At 48.7% G+C, this 26959-nt stretch overlaps 4 protein-coding genes across 4 annotated transcripts; 1 reads left to right on the top strand and 3 right to left on the bottom strand.

The window, feature by feature from the left end:
• Positions 1-59: 59 nt before the first annotated feature.
• On the bottom strand, positions 60-4075 carry C922_03522 (hypothetical protein; the record flags this gene model as incomplete). The annotated part of the gene is made up of 3 exons (XM_008819114.1): positions 60-95; positions 390-518; positions 677-4075. 3 exons carry the CDS (start codon positions 4073-4075, stop codon positions 60-62), a joined length of 3564 nt encoding a protein of 1187 aa, XP_008817336.1.
• Positions 4076-5691: 1616 nt separating this feature from the next.
• C922_03521 (hypothetical protein) lies at positions 5692-6769 on the top strand (the record flags this gene model as incomplete). The annotated part of the gene is made up of 3 exons (XM_008819113.1): positions 5692-5767; positions 6036-6088; positions 6218-6769. The coding sequence occupies 3 exons, from the start codon at positions 5692-5694 to the stop codon at positions 6767-6769; spliced, it is 681 nt and encodes a 226-aa protein (XP_008817335.1).
• Positions 6770-6866: 97 nt separating this feature from the next.
• C922_03520 (hypothetical protein) lies at positions 6867-8738 on the bottom strand (the record flags this gene model as incomplete). The annotated part of the gene is made up of 2 exons (XM_008819112.1): positions 6867-8600; positions 8715-8738. The coding sequence occupies 2 exons, from the start codon at positions 8736-8738 to the stop codon at positions 6867-6869; spliced, it is 1758 nt and encodes a 585-aa protein (XP_008817334.1).
• A 437-nt stretch (positions 8739-9175) lies between these two features.
• C922_03519 (hypothetical protein) lies at positions 9176-23916 on the bottom strand (the record flags this gene model as incomplete). The annotated part of the gene is made up of 3 exons (XM_008819111.1): positions 9176-9213; positions 9376-9532; positions 9709-23916. The coding sequence occupies 3 exons, from the start codon at positions 23914-23916 to the stop codon at positions 9176-9178; spliced, it is 14403 nt and encodes a 4800-aa protein (XP_008817333.1).
• Positions 23917-26959: the final 3043 nt, after the last annotated feature.

Here is a 26959-nt window from a genome sequence, read left to right as displayed (position 1 = left end):
CAACAGGTGTAGGAGCTTCCCGTGCGGGGTCCCCCCTTGTGCAACGACCTCGGGGGCGCTTAAAAGATCAGACATCCCTGCGATATTTCGTAAACCTGCAAGAGCGCGAAAAAAAAAAAAATGGATTGAAATGGATTGAAATGGATTGAAATGGATTGAAATGGATTGAAATGGATTGAGATGGATTGAAATGAAATGAGAAAAAAAGGAAGGGAGGAACAAGGGAACGGACGGACGAACGAACGAATGAGGGGGTGGACAACTAATCAGTCAAGTGACGGCCGAGGAGGGACACCATCCACCTAGTGACCACCGCGCGGCTAGTCGTCCAAACGTATGAGCGTATGGACGCATGTCTAGGAAGTGCGCCTCCCCCCCTCGTGACTCACCATTTTCATTCGAATTTCTCTGATGTCCCCTTGGCTGAAGTCGAAGCGGCGGTTAAAGCTCAGGCACTTGGCGAACATGCAGGTGAACACGCCACAGTCGTAGCCATTCTCTTGGCAGGGGATTCCGACCTGTAGGGGGGAGGGATGAAGCCGCAACATGGGGAATAACCGCGAAGCAGGGCGGATAACTACGCAGAAGAAGTGATTACTTTTCTGCAGAGCTGATGACTGCTTAGAAGAGGCCACCTCTCATGGGTGCAGCCTGGCCTCTCTCAAACGGGGCTCACCTCCGAACGGCCGTCCCGGCTGTACTCCCACGCAGAGACGTCCAGCTCCATCTGCTTCTTGTCCCGCATCTCGTCCACGATGTAGCGCCGCATGTAATCAAAGAACTTCGCATTGGACATGTTGAGAGAATCGTATAGTTTAATTTTTTTCTCCTTTATGTTAATGGATCCCAGGGTCCAGTGGTTCCCCCCGACGTGGAGAGGAATCAAAATTAAGTCAAAGGAAAAGATGTCGACCTTTTTCCTCTTTGTCCACCTGGATACCTTGCTGTAGTTGTACGTCCCATTCGAGCTCAGGGATTGAAAAAAAAAAGTGCTGAAAGTGAAGATTTTGGGCAAATGGCTATTTGGCTTGTCCTTCTTCATATTTTTCTCATTATGTTCCTGTAGCATACTCATGTAGAAGTTAATGACCTCGTCGTTTAGCCACCTCGTGTCCATTAGACATTTTATTTGTGAATACAAAAGAGGCACATTAAACTTCTCAATCAGGACATTGTTCTCTCCCCTCTGTCGTAGTATCTGAGCTGCTTTTTCGTAATGGTCCTTTTTAATGCACTTGAAGAAAATGCCTGCGTCTATTATACCTGCCTCATCTGTTTTGTCAATTCGATTTGCCTCGTCATCTGCTTCTTTGTCTTTGGGTTTCATCACCTTCGCGTCCTTTTCCTTGGCCTCCTGCTCCTCCTCCTTCTTCCTCTTCTCAATTCTGAGCTTTTCCAGGGCCTCTATAAGGGACTCCTCATCATTCTTAAGTATTACGTATCCACTTTTATCCTCCGACGTAACACCATCGATAAATCTCATGCACGGTTCATTTGTAGATCCTCCATCTGCTTGGTCGTTCCCTTTGTCCATCTCTAAGTAGGTCGTTTCATTTTTGCTTTCTCTCTTGTGCGAGTTCTGCGTTCCACTGCTGTGGTCATAATCTTGAGCCACATTTTTCGCGCCGAAGATTTCCTCATTGGTTGAATTTTGCACAATGAAGGAGTCTATCGTCTGGATTAGCTGCTTAAACTCGAATCGTATTTGCTTTATTTCCTCGCTGCTCTTGATGTAGCTTCGGAAGTAGTGCGCCTGCTTGTGCGCCTGGCTCTTCGAGTGGGAAGCGGCGTCCAGGCTAGGGGCGTCGAGGTTAGAGGCGGCGTTCAAGCTGGAGGCGGCGTCCACGCTGGAGGCATCGTCCGAGTTGGGTGCGTCGCCTGTGTCCACCTCTTCCACCTCGGAGCCGCTCTTTTTCGCCTTTCCATCTGCTCCGTTTGTTGCTTGCTCCGTTTGCGGCGTGCAGGCCAGTTTTTCCTTCCTCTTCTTCTTCCCCTTCTTCTTCTTCTTCCGATTGTAAAAGATATTCTTAAAGCTATCGGCGCAGCTGTCGTCGGGATCCTCCATTGACTTCTCTCTCTCGTCGGAGTCTTCAAAAATGTGTTTGTAATACAACTTCTCCACGTTCTCACTTTGCAGAGAGGATATTTGATCCCCCGGCTGGTGTGTACCATTTTGAAGGGGGGTCTTTCCCTGCCCGTGATTTATGTAGCCGTTTTCACCGGGTGCATTCGTTTTTCTGCTCGCCGCGGGTTGTCTACCCTTCGGTTTGCCTCCCCCTTCGCCTCCCCCTTCTTTATACTCCTCCCCCTCTTCCATGCTGTGTTCCTGGCTCTCTTGCAAAAGCTGCCTCAAAATGCTGTCCTTGTAGAGGCCGTTTCGGAGTGCTTCCCTATCGCCATCACTACTGCTGCCGCTGCTCCCGTTGCTACTGCCAGAAGTGGGAAGGAGGTTGCCCTTTCTCCTCTGCCTTGGCTCCTCACCAGGCTTAAGACCCCCGCGCCTACTGAGTGTGTGCTCCTCCTCAGACGAATGGGTCGCATGGCGTCCTCTCGAGTTTAAATCATCCCTTTGGCTACCCTTCTTAAAGCTTCCGTTGTTTATCGCTATGTTTGGAATTGATTGCGGCCCTCCCATAGATGCTCCTCCTTTCAGGGATGTGTCTCCTTTCACGGATGCGTCTCCTCTCACGGATGCTCCTCCTTTCACGGATGTGTCTCCTTTCAGGGATGTGTCTCCTTTCACGGATACCCCTCCCTTCACGGATGTGTCTCCTTTCACGGATGTGTCTCCTTTCACGGATGCTTCTCCTCTCATGGATGCCTCTCCTTTCACGGATGCGGCTCCTCCCACATCGTGCTTCTTAACCGTTTCTGGGACGAACTCAGTGCGTTCGCTCCTTGCATCGCGACCGTCACCACTGTTCACCCGCTTTGCATCCTCCTGCGTGGGACTTTCCCCCCTGTCCTCACCATCTAACATAAATAGATTCTTCATATCATCCTCTGAAAATTCATATGATCGGTTTTTTGTTTTTTTCATCGGACGTGGCATTCTCTCATCATTTTTCTTAAGTAGATTATTGCCTCGTTCATGCAACTCCTCTTCCTTTCTCGCATCCTTCCTTTCGACATGGTTGTTCCTACTTGAGATGGACAAGTCAGCTTTCATTTTTTGCTTCTCTGCTTCCATGTGGTTTCTACTTAGGGGTGTAGTCGAATGGTCATCTTGCAATGAATCCTTCTGTTTGTTCCTCTGTGCATTCTTGTCTATAAGCCTCGAGAGGTCGGAAATCATTTTTCCCCTCCCGCTGTCATTTGTGATCTTTTCGGAGGCAAAAATGTTTTTCCTCACGACAGATGCGAAGGAGGAGCAGACACTCTTGACGCAATTCCATAGGAGACCACCACCTGATGAGTTTTCTTTTGCTTCCACCTCCTTCTGGTGGTGATAGTGCCGGCGCGAGTCTCTTCGGTGATGTCGGTGTGAGTCTATGCGATGATGCCGATGCGCGTCCTTGTGGTGACGGTGATGGGAGGACTTGGGTGGTTTGGAGTGTACTTTGGGGTCATCTTTGCGGTTAGCCCTGTGGTCACCGCGGTGGTCCCCTCTGCTGTGGGCTTTGCTGTGTGCTCGGCTGTCCGCGTTGCTATGCGCTCTGTTGTCCGCGTTGCTATGCGCTTTGTTGTCTGCTTTGTTGTCCTCTCTGCTGCCCAACACACTTCCACCGTTGACGGGTGACCTGCTCCGGCTCCTTCCCGACTGGTTGTGCCACTCCCTAGGGGGCCTCAAATCCCGCTGGGGCCCCTTCTTGCCCTCATCATGGTCTCCCCTCTTGCTGCCCCTGCCGAAGGAGAGGTGCTGATCATTGGTAGAAGCTTGACTCCTCAAATCTCTGGAGACATGTCCATGTTTGTGAGTTCTCTCATTTGACATATACGAATCTTTCTTGTGACGATCATGGTGATTAATCCTTTTGCTGTCCTTATGTGTCCCTCCTCCTTCTCTGTTATTGGCCCATCTGTCCTGTTTGTCTTTGTCTATAAAAGCGTTTAAGTTAGCGTATCCCCTACTCATGATATGTCTAACGGAGGTGCTTATATGGACGTGTTTAATATGGGGTTGCTCTGGAGCGCGTCATGGCAGGACGATCATCACGGGTAGCAAGTCGGACAATCAATGTGAGTGTGCCTTCCCAGGATGGTACTATTCACACTGCTACAAAGGAGTGGCCTCTGTTTCGAAATGGGTCTACATGGATGTGTCTGGAAAACTCTTCAGGCATCCCATCACGTGATAAAGAAAAAAAAAAACAAAAAAAGATAACTAGGCGTATGATCAAACGTCGGAGTATGGTTGGTCGGGAAAAATGACACTCCTTCGAGTAGATCCCATCACGTGATAAAGAAAAAAAAAAAAAAATTACATACTCCCAACAGAGGGGTGTAAGCTATGATGTTTTCTTTTTTTTTTTTTTTTTTTTTTTTTTGTCCGGGAGGGAGGTCCCCTTTTTATGACTACGATCGAATGGAAGGGGACCCCGAGGAGTACCACACAGGAGTAATGCAAACTGAATTATTGCTCCGTTGTGGCTATTTCATCCCCTTTCTCTTTGTGAGGACAGCACTGACTAGGCGAAGAGACTGCCCAAAGAGAGTTCCCGAAGAGACGGCTCCCTGGTCAAGCGCGACATGGGCCACTCTGGCGACGCTGTCCTCTTGCAGGAGTTTCCGTTCGTACGTTAAGCTCCTTTGTCAACAAACACGTACGTCCGTATGACAGCGTTTAAATGAAAATGGTCCTGGGCGTACAGAGGGGAAGCAGTTTCACAGGGGGGGAAAAATACTCCTTGCGATGATTTTCACTGCCGTGGGAAAAATAGTCACACGGGTCATCTTCAAAGGGACAGCCGCCTCCTCTGCTCATTCGCCTACTTGTTTGTTTTTGTCATTTTTCTTTTTCTTCTTCTTTTTTTTTTTTTATTTTTTTTCTGAAATACGCAAGGATTGCCTTCTTCCCGCGTGCATACTTGGATGGCGAACACTCGCAAAGAGGTAACTTTCCGCGTTGGGGAAAATCTTGCAAAAGAGGGGTGAGAAAAAAGAACGACGATGTGTGGTCAAACGGACAGTTTAATTTAAATGGGGCACAGTCCCAAGAGGGTCACGACGACCCGCGGTGCGAATATAGCAGGACCAGTGAGGACATCCAAATGCGTGCAAAAAGGGGAAAGCACGTAAAGAAGGATATATATGCGCATTTTATAAGCGTGCATACAATTAAATGCTTTTTTATCTTTTCATTCCATTGCGATAAGTAGAGAGGTCCTTCCAGGAATGAATCCCTGCGATGAGTTGCCCCCTCCCAACAGAATCCTCACCTCGGTACGGTAAAAAGAACGCCGCGGATCGGGAGAGTGGGTAAAAAAAGGAGCCATCAGATTGGAGCGGATAGAAGCAGATAGGACCAGATATGAGCAGATGCGACGCAAACGAAGTCAACAGCTGGAGGATGCCCCCAACTGCAGAAAGGAGTCACCAGAATTGCTGTCACTCAGATGGGGTTGGAGAGCCCCTCGTCCACTACCGTGAAGTGTATGCGGAGGGGGCACGCACACACCGATCAGACCTCCCCCCCAATCGATCAATCAGTCCATAAATCGATCAATCAGTCATTAAATAAATAAATCCGTCATGGCGAGAGGGCTGGATATTCTTAAGGCCAAACTGCCCAAGGCCCCAACGGGAAGGAGGCCGATTGGCTATAGAGGTAAACGCGGAGGAAGAGGAGGTCCCCCTTCCGTCGTAAGCCCCACTGTGCGAAACGGACAATAATAATGGGCACTCTCACACGTGGAGCATTCGTCTGGAGGTTTGCCTTTCACATTGTGCCTCCTCCGAAGGTTAAGTGAGTAGGCGGATAAGTACCTGCACGGTTGTGTGCTGTAGTGTGGGCCTACCGGTTCATCCATCTCATTACCCATCTGTCGACCCTCACGATTTCGCGATCGCTCCATCCCGCCGCTGCCCCCGCGCAGGAAATCACCAGCATGGAAAATCGCTGTATGACCCCGTTTATCCCACGACGAAGGTAAGCAGGGGGCTCTCCGTGAAGTGTGTCCATCGGCTCTACCGGAGGGAGTGTACGGTGGAAAGTGCATGAGCGGCCAGCACTTCACAGGTTTTGCATCCATATTTGGCCTGCTTACCCCCCGAGCAGATCCCAGCCAGCCTCGTGCCGCGCTACCCTATAGACTGGCGAAACGGAGGCAGGTTCCTCTTATGCGTTGGTCTCAGAAGAATCGAGAATCGCATCATAAAACGGATGAAGCAGAGTCAAGATTTCAATCGACCGGAATGTAGGACATGTAATCACGACTGCATAGCGAGTTACAACCGATGCCTATGTGCCTGGTATTGCAAAGACAAATTTAAGCACGTCTATGACTGTGACGAGGTGTTGCTACAATACAAGGGAGAAACGCAGACGGACAAGCCTCTCTTTACTGTCCCGAGGTGGGTAGCCAAGAGGAACTCCAACCAGGGAATCGAATATAGGTTCAATGAGAAGACGGGACGGTTTGAAAATGCCCAAGGGGAAGAAGACATGTATAAGCTTTTTTACAGAAAGCTGCATTATGGAGCTGACTCCACTGCCCATGAAGTCGCGGGGGGCAGTGCGATTGGCGGAGGTGCGATTACCGGCCCTGTAGAGGAGGGACAGCTCTCCGGTTCGGATTCCGACATGACGGACAGCGATGAGGAGGGGTAGCACCGTCTCTTCCTCACCGTTGCTTCGTTACCGTTGCTTCGTTACCGTCGCTTCGTCACCGGCGCTTCGTCACCGACGCTTCGTCACTGTTGCTTCCTCATGGCCGCCTCCGGGCCAGCTCGCCCAACTTATAGTCCAGAAGCGAAATGTCGTACGGGTTGTAGTAGCAGCAGCCGCCGAAGCCAGTAAGACCGACGTCGAGCCAGTCGCCAACATAATTGTACACGTGTTTGTGTCTCTCCTGGGTAGTCTCGAAGTGCACGTCACGTCTCGAGCAGTCGTACGTAACTCGATTGAGGGACTTGTTCGGCGAGGCAAAGAAGTGAACGTCCCCAAGAAAGCTGTTTTTTTTTAAGTCCCTTAAAATCGTCTTGATTAATCGGCCTAGCTCTCCACTTCTATTTGGATAAGCTTCCACGTCGATGTAGCCATCGGAAGAAATGCACCTCGTCAGAGGAGCAAATAACTCTCGCACGTAGTCAATGTTGACGCAGTTTAGTCCGATGGCTTTAATAAAGTGATGGCGAGAATCCAGATACAAAAGGACCAACACGATGTCAAGGAAGGAGTAATCTGAGCAGCCAATGTGCCGATCATTGTTGCAGTAAAAACTTACCACCACGTTGTTTTTAAAATGACTCGCACAGGTTTTTAAGTGACTATAAAGGGTGAATACCTCTCGTACGTTCGAAGACGTGATTAGGGAAAATAAGTGAAGCTTATCTTCGTTCCGTTTGTATGATTCTAATTTGAACTTGCAATTGGATATAATCTCTTCGTCTCCTACGTTTATGTAGTATTCCAGCCCGTAGTTAAAGAAATGTCTGTTGGGGAAGGCGTCCCTCGGGGGTCTACTCGTTTCTGTGCTGGTCACGGGGATCATTTCTATGCGTGGTAGTTTGCTTTGTCGGTTCAGGGGGGAGCCTCCCACCTGGAGGGGCGTGTTTATTATGATATCGTACCGTTGGGTATGCGACCTGTGTCTTGTCGAAGCGTTACCCAGTTGAGTGCCGCTTCCCGGAGTGCCGCTTCCCGGAGTGACGCTTCCCGGAGTGCCGCTTCCCGAATGAACCACTTCCGCCTGGTCCCCTGAGTTCGTTCCATTTTCCGCATCGCCCGAATTGGTTTCCTTCCCCCCCTTGCGCATCACCCCAGAGTATTCGCTAAAATCGCCGAAGGCCGAGCTGTAGCCCCCAGTGGAAAAGGCCACATAACAATCCTGGCATCTCCTGATGGCGCTGCCCGTCCACCTGCCCCCTTTCAAATCGAAGCTGTCGACGTACTGTCTCGTATTAACAGAATCGTTCGGGTGAACGATTCCCAAATGGTTTCTCCTCTTCTGGAAGCATTCCAGATGTTCATAAGGAGAAGACTCCTCCTTCTGTGTCCCCCCGAGGAGGGGGAAATCCTCTGTCCCTTTTATGCATTCATATTTTAGCAAAGCATTATGGGCAATGTCGATATAGGTGTCGATTATGCTTTCTCCCTCCTCTATACAAATGCCTCTTTCCCGCAAACTGTGTAGGTTGACTTGGAACGTGTTCGTACTTATCACGTTGCACCCTGCCAGGAGGTAACTCAAGTGAATATTCTCCAACGTGGTTACCATCTCTTCTTTGTTCCCCTCGTCATGACAGGACAGGAAGTCAAAGTTGCTCATGCCTAGCCGTTCGAACTCTGATATTTTACCCCCATCGAGGGTGAATATCTCTTTCGCCATGACCCCTCTCTCTCGTTCGTGTAAGTGAAAGGAGTAACACAGCACAGGAGAAATTAGAAATGCCTTCTGGAGGTGCTGCTGGGGTAGCAGCCAATTTGGCAATTCGAGGATCTTTAGAGGAGGAGGAAGAAAAAAAATAAAATAAAAATAAAAACGCCGCTACCCCTTCGCACACCCATCATTCGCCGCAACAAGGGGAGGGGCCCACAAAAGATAACGCCCCACCTCGTGAAAGGGGTCATGCGCCATTCCGCATGCACGCGCATATGCAGCGGTACATCCATACAGAGATAGAGCCATACAACGATACACCAATACAACGATACACCCATACAACGGTACACCCATACAACGGTACACCCATACAACGATAGACCCATCCATCACGACAACTTCACCCATGCGTGGCTCTTCTCGAGCAGTGGAACCCATCAGGTGACGCACCAGGGGGAGAGAGAGCCCCATTTAAAAGGTTCGAAAAAACAGCGTTTAAAGTGTTCCACGTGGAGGAAAAAAGGAGACATGAACGACAACATTTTCGGCACGTAAAAAACACTCAACGGAGTGATTCCAAAATGGCGGGGTAAAAGTAAGGGAAAAGGGCGGTTACTTCCTCGTCCCCTGCCTCAAATGGGCCTGTGGGACAAGGTGCCCGGGTTGGCCGAATGGGAGGAGTCCAGAGACCTTCAATCGGCCTTCTGCGTTTGTTTGTAGATCTCGACGTCTGCACGAGGGAAGAAATGAACATAAGGAATAATGAGGCGAAATGGAGATGGCACATGAGAGATGCGGGAATCGTGTCGATTCGAGTGCAGAACACAGGCATGCCCATCCCCCCCGGGGTTCGCTTCAGGGACGGGCCGCTCCGCCGGCTGCTGATTATTACCGACTGCCGAGTTCACTATGATCTCGTATATGCGGTTCATCTTGTGAGGAGAGAGGTAGAGGTTCTTTCCGCGCTTGAGTCGCGGGTCGACGTCTCCGTTTTTGTCAACGTAAGGTCCGCTGATGAGGCCGAATCGATGCTCGCTGGCGAAGAGGACCTAAGGGGGTGGGGAAGGGAAAGTGAAAGGAGAAGTGCAATGAGGTGCAAGTGGAAGCAGTCAAGTCGGGATGAGCAAACGGTGGCCGTTGCGCTTTGCCATTCTGATTCGACGTCTCTTTTGGCCGTTCCGCTTTGCCGCTTTGCAGCTCCACCGCTCCGCCTCTCCCTCCTTACCGATGAGACGTTGAGACACAGGTACAGGGCCTGATCCCCGCCGCAGATAGTGGTGTGGTAGCCGCACTTCCCAATAGACTCGGAAAGGGGCAGACGCACATTGTCGCTTTCTTGAAGACATATGGTGGATCCACAAAACAGACAAATGAGGATGATCATAGGAGGTCTGCTACAATTAACACACTTTGTCTTGAAGTACCTCTTAATCAGAGTGAAGTAATTTCGACTCGGTTGGAACAGAGAAGTCGAAGAAATGAACTTGTCTAGGTTCTCATAAAAATGGTGAGGCAAAATGGGTTCTGCATCTATTTTTAGATACTTATACATCTGATACATCTGATAAAAGTATGGATGAAAAATCAGCTGTAGGGTTGGGTACGTGTATATCTTATCGAACTGGGGGTTCACATTAAGCATGAGGAGAAAAATGTTATATTTCCCTAAGTCGCTGTGCAGGTGGATATAGTCTAGATACTTCTTCGCCAAAGCATTGCAGTCGTAGATGGAAAATAACATATACGCTACGAAGTGGAGATAGACGTTTGCCGATTTGATGTAATTCTTTAGGAACCTCCTGTAGATCTTGCTACACGGGTTCTTCCCGTCGATGAAATGGTTCTTCTTGAGGTAGTGGTAAAATATATAGAAGATTTTCTTCACGCTTAGCAGGTGCTCTCCGTTCAGGTCGGTGGGATGGAATGAGCGCCGGGCGGTCCCCTTGCTTCCCCGTGGATTAGGGGCAGCACCTGAGAAGAAATCACTCGGTGAGGAGTTTTCCACACCGCATCGCAGCCCACTTCCCATGCCATTTCCCATGCCGCTTTGGGAGCCGCTCCACAAATCGCTTAACCCCCCCTTGCCCGCCGCGCCGAACAGACTATTCATGGAGTCCGACTTGCCGCTACTGCTGTGCTGCGTCTTTATCTTCTTGTTGACGTCGTACGAGGTGCCGTTGGAGCCCTTTTCGCTTCCCCTGCGGTTGGCCTCACCGGGCACGTCTCCGGTAACTTCTCCGGTAACTTCTCCGGTAACTTCTCCGGTAACTTCTCCGGTAACTCCTCCGGTAACTCCTCCGGTAACTCCTCCGGTAACTTCTCTGGCCACTTCTCCGGATACTTCCCTTGGTGTGGAATTGAAATTTGTGACCCCCTCAGATGGATCTTTCTGAACGTCTTCTCCGCGTACTTCCTTGGCTGCTTCCTCCCGGGTGGGTTTCCCCTTGCCCGACTCGTGTCCACTGCGGCAATGACTTCTCACTGCGCCTTTGCCTTCGCCGTGAGGAAGGTAACCATTAATTCGATCCCTATATTTGGCATACTTCCTTCTCCACTTCTTTGTCCTAAAGAAAGACTGGGAATATTTACTAAACTGGTACTCTCCATCCTCCGGGGGGGGTAAGACACCACCACAGAGATCATCAGCATAGTAGTACTTCTTGGCCTCCTTCTGACCCCCGTAGAAATGCAGAAGAACATTCTGCACCAAGTAAAGCGGCAGAAAGTCATACAGATTATACACATAGCTGTATATCTTCCTAATGTTGTAGAAGAACGTCTTATTCAGACCATTAGCTTTGAGCAACATATGATACCTCTGTATTTTGTTCACGTGCTTATATTTGTTGAAATCCATTTTGGAGTTTTTTAACTTATTGTTTATATTGGCATACTTTTTTCTTGTCATAAAATCAACGAATGAATCTGGGGGGTTGTTCCTCTCGTGTATCCTTCGTCTGAAGAGTGTGTTGTCGAGGTCACTGCTGGAATGGTTTTCATCGTGCATGCTTCGGAAGTCGAGGCTGCCCTGACTGTCGAAGGAAGAGTCGGAGGGGTTAGAAGCGCTGGACGTGTTAGAAGCGTCGGAGGGGTTAGAAGCGTTGGAGCTGTTGGATGCGCTGGACATGTTAGAAGCGTTGGAGTGAGCAGCGCATGCGGACGGTTCGCAGGAAGGGGGCCTGCCGCTGTTGCTTCCCCCGTTTGAACGATCCCCACCAAGGGAGTAGTCCTCTTGACAGCTTCCATACTCACCGCTGCGGTCACTTGGCACGTTTTCTCCGTTTTGATTGATAGTACCCCCTCGGCCTTGCTGCACCCCTTGAGAGATGTCCACCCGTTTCAAATCATGGGGATCCACGAACACGTCGACAGAGGGATTGTGAGCCCCTTTTTGTCCGCTACTTAGCAGTTGAGACGCCGATTTTGTGTCATGTTGTAGAGGATTGTCCAGGGCAGAAGAATAGGAGGTGTCGGCTGAAGATTTCCTTTCCCCGGGGGTTGGTGGTCCCCTCTTCCCATTTCGATCTAGACCTTTGCTCTGGCCATTCCTCAGCTTCAACGATTTGTTAAAGAATTTGACAAACAGATCATCTGCGCACTTATTGTTCTTGATCTTCCTCCTTCGCTTTTTACTTTTCTTCATATCTTTGATTAGTTCCCCTACGTCAAGGATATCGTTGAGGACTCCAAGGGAGGAGGTCATAGCATCCTCCTCCCCTGTCACTCCACCTTCATCGTATCTGGCTTCCTCGTCACACTTGTGGCACGTCTCATTTATGCAATTCTCACGTTTGCACTTCTCCCCTTTGCACTTCTCCCCTTTGCACTTCTGACTGGTGCACTCCCGATCTGAAACATGGATGGACTCATTGCTGTCGAAGCTTGCGTCGGAGAAGTTCACTTCGGCTGGAACCCCATCTGCAATGTCGTCACCTACTCGAGCGAGGAGAAACTGCTCGGAGAAAATGTTTACCTCTCTCTCCCTCATATCATGGATGCCCTTAATTACCTTCAGACTGAACAGGTTCTGATACACATTGTACATATAAAACAAGTGATTCACGTAAGGCACTCTTTCAAATTTGCATCTAAGTTGACTCACTAAATTCACGTGTCTGAATTCAAAATCGTGGTTGTTCAAGGTACGGTCGAAGGTACCCTCTTGTGTGTCGTTCGTCAGGTAAAGGTTGCTGATTTCTTCATTGGATATGTTGTATAGTTTGTACTTAAAGAGATTCAGCTCGTTTGGCAAATGAGACTCGTCAGTATCCTCGCTGGGTCGGGTGGTGTGTAACTTGGCCGTGGTTAAGAGGCCTTCTCGGGAGCTACTCATCAATGCGCTGTCATCTGCTACGCTCTGGTCTGCTACGCCTTGCTGTACTGCATTGCCAGTCCCACTTCCTACCGATTTGGGAAGCACCTCCTGTTCTTCGAAGATGTCTCTCTTGTAGGTGCTCGCGCAGCCTGGGTGGCTCTTATATGAGTATTGCCCCGCCTCGTTCTCCACCGTGTCTACGTCCGCCTGTCCGTTCGCTCCTACCAAATGGGTTGCTCCTCCACTGGGTGCTGCTCCACCATGGGGGGTCTCACTGCCCGCCTCCTTCGCTCCACCACTTCGGCCACTTTGACCACTTCCACCACCGCTGCTGCCACTGGCCAAGTAATTATAGTCCCTCTTCATCACCGTTTTGTTCTTCACGAGGGGCCCCTTCTTGCTCTCCCTGGCACGACGAAGGCTATTCTCATATAGCACATGGAAGGATCCCCACTTGGAGTTCCTCCTTCTGTTGTATACAAATGGATAGTAGTTATTGAAAAATTGCTCATACTTGGTAAAGTTCGTACTTAAGAATATATTTATGGGCATGTACCCATTACAGTACACATGTTTCATATATTCGTCGTTAACTTCACACAAGAGGAGCATAATCTTTTTTGTTTTCTTCTTAAATTCGTTAATCTGCACTAGCTTCTTCATCGTCTCATGCAAAATGAACAGTTTTTTTTTTTTTCTATTCGTTTCATCCTGCTCAGTTTTTTCTAACTCACCGGAATGGTTATCTCCTGTTTGTGTTGTCCCCTCCCATGTGTGTCTTATTTTTCGCCTTGCCTGTTCAGGCGATTTTTCGACTTTCTCGTCCTTCCTATGGATGGAACTTCTTTCACGTGTGAAGTGATCACTGTCTGTTTGGCAATCCATAAGGATATCACTTTGCTGGATACAGTCCTTTAGCAGTTTTATCTCTTCTTGGTTAAAATTATACGACAGTTTCTTCACGTTTTGGAAGAGCTTCATGGGATTTAGGCTGTCCATCGATTTGTCCCTTTTCTGACGTGGTGGCTCTTGTCCCCTGCTAGCGGCGCTACCAGAGGGGTGTTTTACGTTTGGGTGGTCATTTGGTAGGTCACTTGGTTGATCACGTGGTAGATCACTTGGTTGATCACGTGGTAGATCATTTGGTAGATCACGTGGTAGATCACTTGGCAGCTGATTTGGTAGCTCACTTGGCAGCTGATTTGGTGGCTCATTTGGTGGGTCCCCCTTCTGAGGAGGATTCCCCTGGCCATTTTCACTCGCAACGTTCTTATCGACGAAGCAGTCAAATATGAATGTATGAAACATCTGGTACTGTATCTTCCCTTCGTCATCAAACTTTTCTGTGTGGTCATTCTCGTCATCGTTTCGTTTGATGGAGGGTGGTGGGTTAACACAATTTTGGTAATCCGAGATGGAATCTCCTTTATCTCGACATGTGCTGCTTTTTCCCTTCATGGGATAAGTTCCTTCCTCCAAATTGACACAAACATACTTGGCTATATTTTCAAAGTTTTGCCTGACTTGTTCAGGTGAAAATGATGAAAAAATGTATCGGACGTAGGACTTGGAGATTTCTCTTATGAACACTTCATTCATAACTTGGAAGCTGATAATGATGAGCGAAATGGAGATAAAGTGCTGGATGTGGGCTTGGGTGTGGAGCAGCTGGTTCAGGAAGAAATGCATGAAGAGTCTCAAAACGTCCACGGAAAGTGGAACCATGGCTAGCTTATTTAGCACGTGTGCATTTTTTATCTTGTTGAAAAAACGTTTGTAATTATGATCGGTGAATCGATAGGGGTACACATAATCGAATGAGACGTTGTAGAGATTTTTCCACAGCTGTAGGTTTAACAGGTTGGCGATTTTTCTTTCCTTTACGATGTTTAACTGGTGCTTGTGAAGGAACAAGTTACGCACCAGTGTTTCGATAAGGTTGTTACACGAGACGTAATTAATATTCTTGTAAAACAAGTGAACCAATATTTCGTTGTAGAGTATCCAGTGCAGCTTGTCCATGTCTATAGCAGTGTTGATGTTTCTCCAGAATTTGATATTCAAAATATCGCATTTTCTTTTTTTTTTTTCTTTTTTTTTCTTCTTCTTCCATTCAGTTTGTCTTACGAGGGTGTTCGCGCCGAGATCGCTCGACTCTCCCATAGGTGAAGCGTTCCCTACTACGTTGGACACCACGTTTAGTATCGCGGTGGCCAATACATTTGACGAGACACCCGCTGACGCCTCTGCTCCGAGGGAGACACCTGCTAAATCGACTGCTCCGCCTCCTCTTCGTCGCTCCCGCTTGCACCTCGCATAGTACCCTCGGTTGATGAAAAATAAATCCTCCCTTCTAAGGCGGCGAATCTCCTCTCTGTTTACAAACTCGACACACTTCCAGTCTTGGAGGAAATCCGGGTAAAGCTCCACCGTCTCGTACATGCTCATAAGATCCTTCACTCCCACTTCTTCAATGTCGATGTCTTCATAGTGGTCCTGGTTCTTGTGGTTATACTCAAAATCGATTAGCTTCTTATAATGCCTTGAATGAGTCTGTAGCGTGGAGAACGTACTATTGTTGTGGTGGAAGATTCTCCAGGACGTTTCCGTCATGAGTCCCAACTGAATCATGGACATCCTCAGCGCTTTCATGTCAAACATTGGTTCCAGCTTCTGTTTGTGTAGGGTATCTTTGTACAGCGCGTAGTATCTCTTGTTGGTACTTATGATTCCATCCCAGCTTCTCCCAACATTTAGGTGTCTCCTATACGTGTTATGCCTTTTAAAATACTTTTCTGTGCACCGATACTGGAATTTTGGTGCATTTGGCGCGTGGCCGTTGTCCTTTTCACCCTCTTCCGTGTCGTCCCCATTTCGTTGTCTCGCTCTACCCACGTTACTGTTTTGGTTGCTGCGGTTTCCGTTGCTGCTGATGTTGCCGTTCGTGTCCTCTTCTGTCTCTCCGGAGAGCATCCTTCTGCTCGTGCTTCTCTCACTTCTTCTCTTCAGGCACCTGTCCTTCGTCCTTTCTTTCCCAAGAGAGGCGCCAATTCCATCACTCTTTGATTCCAGCGCTGGTTCGGGTGCCTTGCCAAGTGGGAGATCAACACTTCTGGAGATGTCCTCATCCAGATTTGAAGAAACATTCGCGTCACTGGAGGGGATCTGGCCCGTGTGCAGTGCCCCATTTCCGTCGCCCTTCTTATCCTCTTGCTTGGTAGCACCCATGTTGACCTCGCTACTCCGTGCACCGACGCAAGGGACATATTCTGGTAATGCACCATGCATCGACTTACCATCCCATTTTGTACTGCTTTCCGAGTCAATCTTTGGCCTCTTCTCCATCTGATGGTCACTGTAATCACTGTAATGATTGCAATCACCTGGCATCTCCTCCTTTGGTTGAATTAACGGCCCATTCGATGAGCTGCTATGATTACTGAACGGCAGTTCGTACTTCTGAATGGCTTCTTCAATATTGGACCCTTCATTCTTCAAATTATTTTTTATAAACTCTAGGAGAGTCTTATCCATGTGGTATTTTAAGATCACCTCCACGTTTTCCTTTGTCCCACCTTCCTCTTTAAGATCCAGCAGTTCGTTATTTTCATCTTCCACTGCCTTCTTCCCTTCCTCCGTCTTCTCAATCCGCGCGGTGAAATAAAATTGTTTGCACTCGGATGGAGACGATTGGGCCAAGTGATTATCCCTGACCATGAAAAACTCCACCTGCCTTATATACTTCAGGGGAACACTCACATAGTAGGCCAGAAAGCCATTTCGGTAAGTGTAGAAGAAGTTTGAATTTTTGTATGAGAAAGTGAACTCTTCGTTTCCATAGTTGAGTGTGTTCTTGTGGAGGTGTAGCTCGGTGCCACTTCTGCTGAGTGGTGTACCCTCCTCCTGTGTAGTGGCCACCTGTGCGCTGCTTCCCCCCGATGAGGAGAGGTGTGAATCGTCCCCCTTGTGGTAGAGCTCGTCGTACATGCCACCCTCATTGAGGTAAATCTCCCTCAGAATGATTTTCTTGTTCAGCTCGTAATTTTCGTATGACAAGAACCCATTTAGAACCCGTCCACTGAGCAACTTTCTAAAACGAACATTAAACATATCACCGATTTTGTTCTCATCGTACAGGTTGTATGTGACATTTTGGCTGGAGGTGTTCGGGACAAACTCTTTCTTCTCGTCTGTAAAAAATTTCGCCTTATCCTTGGAGCCATTCTTCTTTCCTTTCCGAATATACTTGAAATGGAACTCTTCCGGGATGTCACTGTCGAGGGCTCCATTGGACGACGTCGATGAGGAGAAGGATCGATCGGAGGCGATCTCTGAGTTGTAATCCATTTCGTGCTCGTCCGTGCTACTGACCAGGGCTCCGTGGGAGTTTTCCCCTCCGTTTGAGGTTTCCACTCGGCTTGAAGTTCCCGTCTGGTCCGTATCCCTCAGTATCGCTGTGTGCTGCTCGTCATTCAGATCGTCACGGCGCTCCCCACGCAGCTCCTCCAGCCTGCTGGTCCTCCTGAGAAGGTCAGCCAAGTTCCTATTCGAAGGGTCCAGAAGCAACTCACGCTCGCTACAGTCATAAATCCTGTAACTGTCCCCTTCAGAAACATACCGCTTGGGAATATAAACGACGAAGCAGTTGGCGATGGACCGACACAGAGGACAGGTAAACTCATACTTAGTCGGAGTCGACGATTGCGATTGGGAGTTTCTTGTCAAAAACACTTTTGTGTTGTGGAGACACGTCATATGAATGAAGTGGCCACAGGTGTATATGGCTGGATGTTTACACGGGAAGGCAACTTTGTTTTTTTTTATAATTTTCTTCAACAGATTCGAATGGGACGCGAAGCAGATGTAGGCCAGCAGGTTGTTCCTAGTCATGCCCTCTTTGCAGAGTACACAGATGCAATTTTTCTCCTTGGACCTTTCATATTCGCAGTTGGCCACATCTTCCGCATGGTCGGTGTCTTCCGGTTTGTCTCTCCTGGTGCCTCTTCCCTCCAGTGCAGCGGCGGGATCCGCGGCGGGGTCTGCACTAGGTTCGCCTTCCCCTTGGCCTGCCCCTCCGTCTGCCGCCTCGCCTGTCGCCTCGCCGAAGATGTCCTCGTCCGAGTCCAGCTCTTCCTCCAAAAATTGGCTAAATTTGAGTTGCTGATCTTTCATCATTTTGAGAAGATCCTGCTGCCTCTTCTTCGCGACTTCAATAAATTGATTGTTGTTGCTGACATTTTTACAGTCATAGCTCTCAGAGAGCAGCTCCTTCATCCGCTCAATTATGGTGTTCCTCACTTTCTGGAAACACTTGTCTTCGTTCGAGTTGATGTTGCTCAAGCTCCTCATCAGGTTATGCACGGCTACTTTGTTCAGTGCGTACGTTTGCTTCGTTTGCTTTGTCTGCCCCGTCTGCTCCATCTGCTCCGTTTGCTTCTTTTCCTTCTGCCTCCTCTTCAGCACATGTATTTCATCAAAGATAAGTGTTTGCTCGTTGGGAGGACTGGCTCCTTTGGAGAGTATTTTCTTGGCCATTTCGCAAGATGGTGCACCTCTTGTTTCCTTCTCCTCTGTCGCTTCTACTACAGTGGAGTTCTGCTCACCTGGGTTGGATCCCTTGTTGACCCTATCACAAGGAGGGTGGTTCCTCGCCTGGGGCTCCTCTTCAGGGGTAAGGCTTTCCTTCACAGGGCCGCTTTCGACGCTTCTTTCGCCGCTTCTTTCCTCGCCGCCTCCCCCCTCGAGTCGCTTTTCACACTCGTCTGCTGTGCCCGCCTCGGCGTGACAGTCCCCCCTCGGGCTGGAATGGGCCTCCACGCGGAAGCTGTCCAGATGGGCGTCCTCCAGGCAGAAGTTGTCCGGATAGGCATCAAACTGACCATCCGAGTGCTCATCTGAGTGGCCTTCCGAGTGGCCATCCCAGTGGTCATCCCACTCGCCGCCCAACGACCCAAAGTTGGAGTAGTAGAACCCGTTGAGGTACTTAAACGGATGGGACGCATCCATGATGATGCTGAGCAACTTAATGATCTTAATAAAAATATCGATGGTGTTATTGAGGCTGCTGTTACTGGGGGTGGAAGGAAAGGAACGTCCAGATGGCAGCCCCTGGCCACCACTACTACCTCCTCCCCTACCGGACAAGTTTATCCCTAAAGGGTTCTCCGATTGGATGGAAGCCACATTTAATTCGTCACTCGATGTGTCGTCCTCCATGGAGACGCCGTCATCCATACCTGTGCCTCCTCTCTCCCTCACTTGGTTGAGATACCTCATTCCTGTTCTGTTCTCGAGAATGGACTCTACGATGACATTATTGATGATATTATTTTCGCTGATAATGTCACTAATGATTTCGGAGAGTCCCTCCGCATTCAGCTGTCTGTAGTTCCTGTTTGTCTCTCCCTGTCCCACGTGAGTATCCGTCACGTTCACGATCTCCATGTTTATGGAGTTGCGCAGGTTCCGACTGATTAATATTTCTGCGAAGACAGTTTCGTTTTCTCCATTATCGTCTACAATAATGTAGGTATTGTTGTTTCGGCGCCTGGCGGTGGTGGTGCTTGCGTTGGCCATCGCGTTGTCGTTGGTGGTGCCTGTGTGGGGTTCGCTCTCCTGCGTGTTGGCGTTCGTTAGACCGCTTTGGGCTCCTGCAGGGGATGCTTCTTCTGATTCTCCCACCTGTGCTTCTTCGTTCATCCCCTCTCCACTCTCCTGCTCCTCCTCCCCAGTAGCGTTACCTCCTTGGCTGAGTAAATTGTACAGGTCGACGTCGTTCAGGACGAAGGCCTCGGGGGTGACGTCCTCATCCTCCGCGTTGTCGGCATTATCCTCATTCTCGGCGTTCTCCCCGTTGCCCTGTGCGTCGGCCTCCGCGTCCACGTTTGCGGGATCGGCACCGTTATTGGAAGTTCTATGGGGAATGGCAGCGGGATCATCACAGGCAGCACTATTTGTGCCGCCTTGGCCGGGTTGACCGCCTTGGCCGCGTTCGTCGCGTTGGCCGCCATCCCCTTGATCGCCGCCTTCCTCCGCCCTGCGCTGTAAATCCTCATTAACCACAAAGATGGCAATCAGCATGGGGACGAGGCAGCTCCGCTTGAAGGCGTAAAACAGCAGGTTCTGCACCTTAACGAAGGAGGCATTCATGTATTCCCTGTCCTCTTCTCTAGAGCAACCGATGTAGGAAGATTTATCCTCCTTGATGCATTTCTCATTCGCTGATTGGAAGTCCTTATGATTAGCAATGGGCCAAAAGGCATCATAAAGAAACCAGGCGTTCTTATTCAATTTGATGAGATTGACATTACTCCTAGGCATGTGCATGGTGTAGCCATACTTGTTTGTCAGCTCATAGAAACTGGGATGATGTCTGAATTGTTTAGGAAACTCATCCTCCAGCTGGAAGTACTGGAAATCTTTAGAGGCCAAAAGTTGTATTAGTATCTTCTTAACAAAGTATTTTCCTCTCGTCTTATATTTCTCGTGGGAAGTCTTCCTTGGGATGTTACTAAATTCGAAGTAATACAGTTCGTTGAATATCCTCACTAGGAGATCGTAAAACAATTGAAAATAAAACACGTCATCGATTTTTCTAGAATCTATGTTTTGCTTCCCTGTGTAGATGTCTTCAAAAAGACGGTGCACTAGTTTGAAGTGATGGATTTGAAGCTCCATGTAGATATCCTGCTCATTTCTCACCTTCAGGTTAAATCGGAATTTTTTAAAAATCAACTGGTAGAGGATCACAAATGGGTTCGTTATTTTTTCCTCTATGAAGAGCCTCACATAGTCGTTCCACTTCTGCTTGTGCGGGGCACTAGTAGAGGGTTTCTTCTCCTTGGCGTCCTCCACTACGGGGGGTTCCTTCCCTGCGTGTCGAAGCGCGTAGCTTGAGAAGAAGCTGTACACGGAGTCGAAGTCGATTTGGTGCTTTTCGCTGATGACCTTGGTTAGATCGCTCTGCCTCCGGTATGTGCACTCCCCTGGGGCGTCTCCGGAAGGGGCGTCTCGACAAGGGTCCCCTGCAGAAGGGTGGTGCGCAGACGGCTCCCCTGCGCACACTGTGCTGACTCCTTCCCTTTCTCCCCTCTGAATCTCCTTCTTGTCATATATCAGGTTCTGTTCCTCCGCGAGGAGACCCTCATCATGGTCCGAAATATGGTGGCTTACCCCAGCTTTCACATGTGCCCCCCCCTCTATTGCTTTCTCTATATGACCGCACAGGAGGGGCTCTCCCTGCGTGGGAAACTTCTCCTCTTTGAGCTCTCCCCCGTCCGGGCTGCTGTGGTTGCTGTCGCTTCCCGAGGCGATGAAGCCATGCACCGAGTCGGTGGGAACACTTGTATCGTTGGAAGTCCCCCTACAGCCAATGTACTTACAAAACATTTTCCTCATCATCCTTAGTGTCCCCTGGTCAATGCTAACTGTCTGATTCTCATATATGGGAAGGACATTCATCATGATCATAGCGAACTGGATTCCTATCAAGTCACTCTGGAAGAAGAAAGAGCTTTCATATTCGCTCACCTGGAAGGTCATCTGTGGTCCGTTGCGAACCCAGTACCCGTATTTTATCTCATAAACGAAGGTTAAGACGTGCACATTGATAAAGAGGATAAACTTTAGGAGCTTCAAATTGAAGAGATTGAGAAAATCGAAGACGTCCCGCATGTACAAGTCGATGTATAATCGGTTCAGGTAGATGTCTCTCCTGTTTTGGCGAAAGTCTATTTCTAGGAACTCATTAAATTCTATCTCTTTTTTTTTTATTTTTTTTTCGATGAGATCATTTTTGCATTTCACTTTGACCTTCTTTTCTTGAATACTCTTTATATACATAATTTTGTCGTCTTCTTCCTTCTCCTTCGAATCGAGGCTTTGAATGACCCACTTAAAGTGTTTCTCCTCCAGGTCTTTCAGCTCTGTGAGATAGGTTCTCGTCTTTTCATTTTGTATTTCCTCGAGATCGTTTAGAAAGGGCTTCCGATGAAAGAGCTTCATCTTTATCTTATTCCCGTCGTCCTCGTACCTTTGTTGGATGTCTTTCCTTTTGCGCAGCGTTTCTGGGGGCGTTCTCTCCACGGAGTAGAAATCGTTGAGGAAGGCGCGTACGATGAGGGGGCGCTGGGCCGCACTTTCTGGCGCATCCCCCGACGAGGTGTCCAGTTTGTCTCGCTTCCTTTGCGACCTCCTCAGGTAAATGTACTTGTACCAGTACACATCGTCGAGGCACTTCTTCACCACATCGAAGTTAAGAATCATGACGAAGAAGCGGACGAGCGGCGAGTGTAGGGAGCGTAGGTGCTTGGGTCGTCTGCGCGGTTGTTGCTGCTTGGGGTTAGCGGTGGGTTTCGTGCTGGGTTTCGTGCTGGGTTTCGTGCTGGGTTTCGTGCTGGGTTTCGTGCTGGGTTTCGTGCTGGGTTTCGTGCTGGGTTTCGTGCTGGGTTTCGCGGTGGATTTCGCGGTGGAGTTCGCGGTGGATTTCGCGGTGGAATTCGCGGTGGAGTTCGCGGTGGAGTTCGCGGTGGTGTTCGCGGTGGAGTTCGTTGCGTCGTTTGCACCGCCATGCACGCTGTTAGCAACGTCACCAATCGCACCGCTAACTTCAACGCCACCGACGTGCCCCTCATCCCGCGTGTCGCTCTGGGGGTCAGCCCGTTGGGAAGCGGACAGGACGCACTTCTTAACCCGGAAGAAGGAGCGATCCCGTTTGATTCTCCGCTTGGGGCGCACCCCACCCGCGTTACTCGCAGAAGAGTCTCCCGAGAAGGGGAACAGATTTAGAGAGCAAATACTCTCTATGGTAAGCTGATACAACAAGAAGAGATTTCTAAAATTGGCATTGGCTTCTCTTTTGCAAAAATTAGCTAAAGGCTCAAACACACGAAGGAGGTAGTTCTCAACGGTGATGGCATAGGAGCTGGAAAGATCTTCATAAATGATATGTGACTTGATGTGTCTCATTTGAGCATTCATCTGATGTAGTAAGGATAGGAGGTGGAGGATCTTCCTAATGATATATTTATTGAAGAGAACAATCTTAATGACATCATTGTGATAAAGGAGATATTTCATGTCGACACAGATTCGGATAATCACCTCTATATCGGAGCGTAGTAGATTCTTAAACATAATGCACTTGCTAGTAGGACTATACACACAAAATTCTTCAATGAGTTCTATGAGGTCATTCAAAAAGTTGTTTACAACTAAAGTGTAAGCAATCTCTGGGACAGTCAAGACTTGTACTGTCAGTCCGTTAAGGAAGTTATTGTCGTTATACGATGTGGTATCTAAAACCCGAACGACAAGACTGTAATATCTGCACAATTTGAAGGCAAACCTCTGCTTGAAGTAGGGATGCACAAAAAGGGACAGGTAAAGTGAGTATAGAACTCTCTGCACTGCGGTGTAGAAGCAATAATGGAGGTTAATCAAATAATCTACCTTGGCTGCTGACAACACATTGCAGATGATTTGTCGGAAGAGGTAACTCGTGATACCTAGGTCTTTAAAAAAGTCCAGTGCGTATTCTATATATTGGGCATTCGATAAAGAGAGGAAGTATCCATCTTTCAGAATGATTTCTTTAAATAGTGACCCGATTAGACTGTCCAAATCGTCATTAATCCTATTTTTTATCTCTCCTTTTAGGATGCATTTATCTACTAAGTATTGTTGATCCATCCCTCGGTGATCAAAACAAGCTCCCTTTATATTCCAGGAAGTATCCCCACAATCACAACATCCTCCACTTGTGTGCGTCAATCTGTATACGTGATTCTTGTGATTGGACCCGAAGAAGCACTTTGCGCAGATGGCACAGGTAGGATCTCCCTCACAGTTATAACACTTAAATGCGAAACTGCCCTCCTTCCATTGTTCCGTGCAGATACCGCTGTTCCCATGAATCTCTTTTAATTTTTTGTATATATGTTCCACCTTGGGATCATTGTACAGGCGCCTCCTCAGGTGCTTCATCACTTCCTTCTTGTTCGCCACGCCATTTCCGTAAAGGCTTCGCAGGTATTTCGAGATCGACTGCACCTCCTCCTTCTTCTCTCCGCCGGGCTGTGCCTCCCCCGGCTTCTCTCCGACGGCCGGCGCCTCCAGCATCGTACCGGCACCGTGGTGGCCAAGAGGAGAAGCGGTGGAGCGGTTACGAAGCGGTGAAGCGGTTACGAAGCGGTTATGACGCCGTTACAACGCCCTTACGAAACAGTTGGGGAGAGGATAATTCGCGCCTACGGGCGTCGCTTCTCGACCGCTCCTGCCGCCGCTTCGCCGCCGCTTCACCACCCCACGCGCAAAGATAAGCTAAGCACGGGCAGTCACAACGTGTGCTGCTGCGGAGAAGTACTCGTATGGGAGGCGTCGAACGCGCGTCACTCATGCGGGGGAAGCGCTATAAAAGGCAAAAAAGGGGAGTGGAGGCAGTCAAGGCAGTGAAGGTACTGACGACAGAGTAGGTAGTGACGGCGGTGAAGGCCATACAGTCAGCAGAGTAAGAAAAGTCAGTGAAGGCAAAAAATCCCAAACGTAGGTGTGAGCACAGAAAAGTAAGAAACAGGTATAATGCGCTAGGTACGCTACTTAGCTGAGCGAGAAAGCCTCCGCTTACAAAATGTTACAGGCCTAGCAAAAGAAGGCGAACAAGGCACGAGAAACTGCGCAGTGAAGCTACGCAGGTGAAGCTACGCAGGTGAAGCCAATCGAGCAAAACTGCTTAAGGCAAACGTGCCAATCCAAGCTTCCAATCGAAACTGCGCTTTCATTTCAGTAAAAAGCCTCACTGGGAATAGCCTCTGGAGTTTGCTCCTCTCGCGCTGAAATAATTTATTGCGCCCAGGGGGGCAGGAGCTACGTATGGTGAGTAAAGTATGTGGCACTTTCTCTTGCCTCCCTGCTTGGCGTGCACCTCCTTAACGTGTGCCTACATCCCTACATGGCTACATCGATACAGCACTACATAGATACATCCCTGCACCCATGCACCCCTTCGACGTTTGCATAGCTTCCTCTCCGTAGAAACGTTTTATGGGCATGTACTTTTTTTTCTGTGCCACGGAAAGCTTGCCTTGAGCCCGGTGTGGAAGAGAGATTCCTGCGTGCCGCCAAAACGGGTACGTCCCGACGTTCATACAGGGACAAGGGCAGAGTATACGCGCAGGGGGAGCTTCTTACCGTGATTATATTTACCCCTACGAAAGTAGGTGTACCTAGGTATGTGCCTTTGTTACTACACCGTTTAAGTCGCTAAAGGGACAGTTATAAGATCTTGTTTTTTTTTTTCTTTTTTTTTTTTTTTTCTTTTTTCACCTTCGGATGGGGAATTAAAAATGGGAGAAATGCAGTCATATGATAGGCAGCGCACTCTGCGCATGCGTCGCTTATAAAAGGGGAAGCCCCTACAAAAGCATCCCTCAACTTAGGAGATCTCCTCAACGGGGTGAGTGCAGGTGGAGTCCCATTTTTGCTTTCCCCTTTTAGAACAATACTCACTGAGGAATTGCCTCTCAGTTGTGCAGATTTTTGCAATATGCACAGGGATTTTTTTTTTTCTTTTATTTTTTTCTTTTATTTTTTTCTTTTTTTTTTTCTTTTTTCCCCTTGGCACAAAATTAGTACAATCCTGCACCATGCCACTAAATAAAAAAAGGGGAAGCACACATGTGCATATAGTTGTATTGGTTAATCAGAGCGGCAAGCGCTACACACGAATGGAATGATGTCAAAGGGGTGCACATTAAGGTGTGGAGATCGGTTTAAAGGGGGAACACACCTTGGGAAGGGTCTTATCCGCTTTACCCTATGCCGCATTATCCACAAACGGGAGAAGTAGCCATGTATAGTCAAAATAAGGTCCTCCTCTGCGCAGTGAAACATGTGTTGTGCGATCTTCTTATCCGACTTTGCGTGTTACCCACTCAGTGGCGATAGCGTTGCACCCCCCAAAGCGACTTGATTGCGTCACACCCTCCGATGCGACTTGATTGCGTCACACCCTCCGATGCGACTTGATGGCGCCGTGGCCTCGGTGAGTCATTCGAGGGAAGACACGCACTAATCAGCTCAACCGACACGACTGTCTAGACGTCACGGGAGAAAGAGATGTTCCAATTACGTGAGAACCATCTTCCAATACGTTTTATACATGTGGGCATGGAGGACGGAAGCTTCTTTTAAGCACCTTTTTGGAGCGGCTCTTTTAAGTACCTTTTTGAAGCGGCTCTTTTAAGTGCCTTTTTGAAGCGGCTCTTTTAAGTGCCTTTTTTAAGAACCCCTTTTAAGCACCTCTTTGAGGCACACATGGGATCACCCATAAGAAAGACTCCCTTCCTCCGAAGGGAAGTGCTCCATGGTGGAGTACCTCCCCCCACGCAATGCCTATGTGCGGATAAGTTTCCCCCCTTTGGAATGCTAAATGGTGTGTGCTCAGAGGTTATACTCACACCTGGTTCTTAACTCCATTGCAGAGCTCAGTCATAACGTCTTCTCCAAATTACACACATGAGACTTCTCTCCATGTGGAGATGATCGCGCTATAGAAAGATCCCTTCGAGCGGGGGAAAGGTACCCGCCATACATACAGACGGACATACTCCGTGCATAGATCAACACATGTGTAACATAAAAACATGTCAGTTCTGGGGAGGGGCATCCCCGGAGCCGACGCGCTCAGCACCTATGCACCACACCATGCATGTGCGTGTGTGTGTTGTGCAAGCGCGTCTATGCATTACGCGCTATTGCTATGGTGTCCTCTTGTAGGGGGGAAAAAATAAAATAAAGAAGGGATACCCGCACAACCTTGCAACTTCTTGACGTAACAATATACTTTACACTGGCACGGATCAGAACGGGATCGGCCCTCCCCCTTGCCCTGCTCTGTCCTTCTCACTCTTTTACAATACGTGGCTGAGCTATGGAGGAAAAATAAAAAAGAAAAACGGTAATCAAGTGGGAAGAAATGGTCGGACAAAGGGACTAGAAGAGGAATGATCATCAAATTGGAAGCCTCTCCAAGTAGGCTGGAAAATTCCTTCCTTCAAGTGCCACCTCCTCCGTCGGAACCACTCCCATCGAAAGTTGAAAATATCTGTTACAATGCTACCGAGGAGGTAGCAAATTTGGTAAAGGCTGCATAAGGGGAGATAAT

The sequence above is a fragment of the Plasmodium inui genome, assembly GCF_000524495.1.
Source record: "Plasmodium inui San Antonio 1 unplaced genomic scaffold supercont1.15, whole genome shotgun sequence".
Taxonomy (NCBI): domain Eukaryota; phylum Apicomplexa; class Aconoidasida; order Haemosporida; family Plasmodiidae; genus Plasmodium; species Plasmodium inui.
This window is presented reverse-complemented; position numbering and strand designations above follow the sequence as displayed.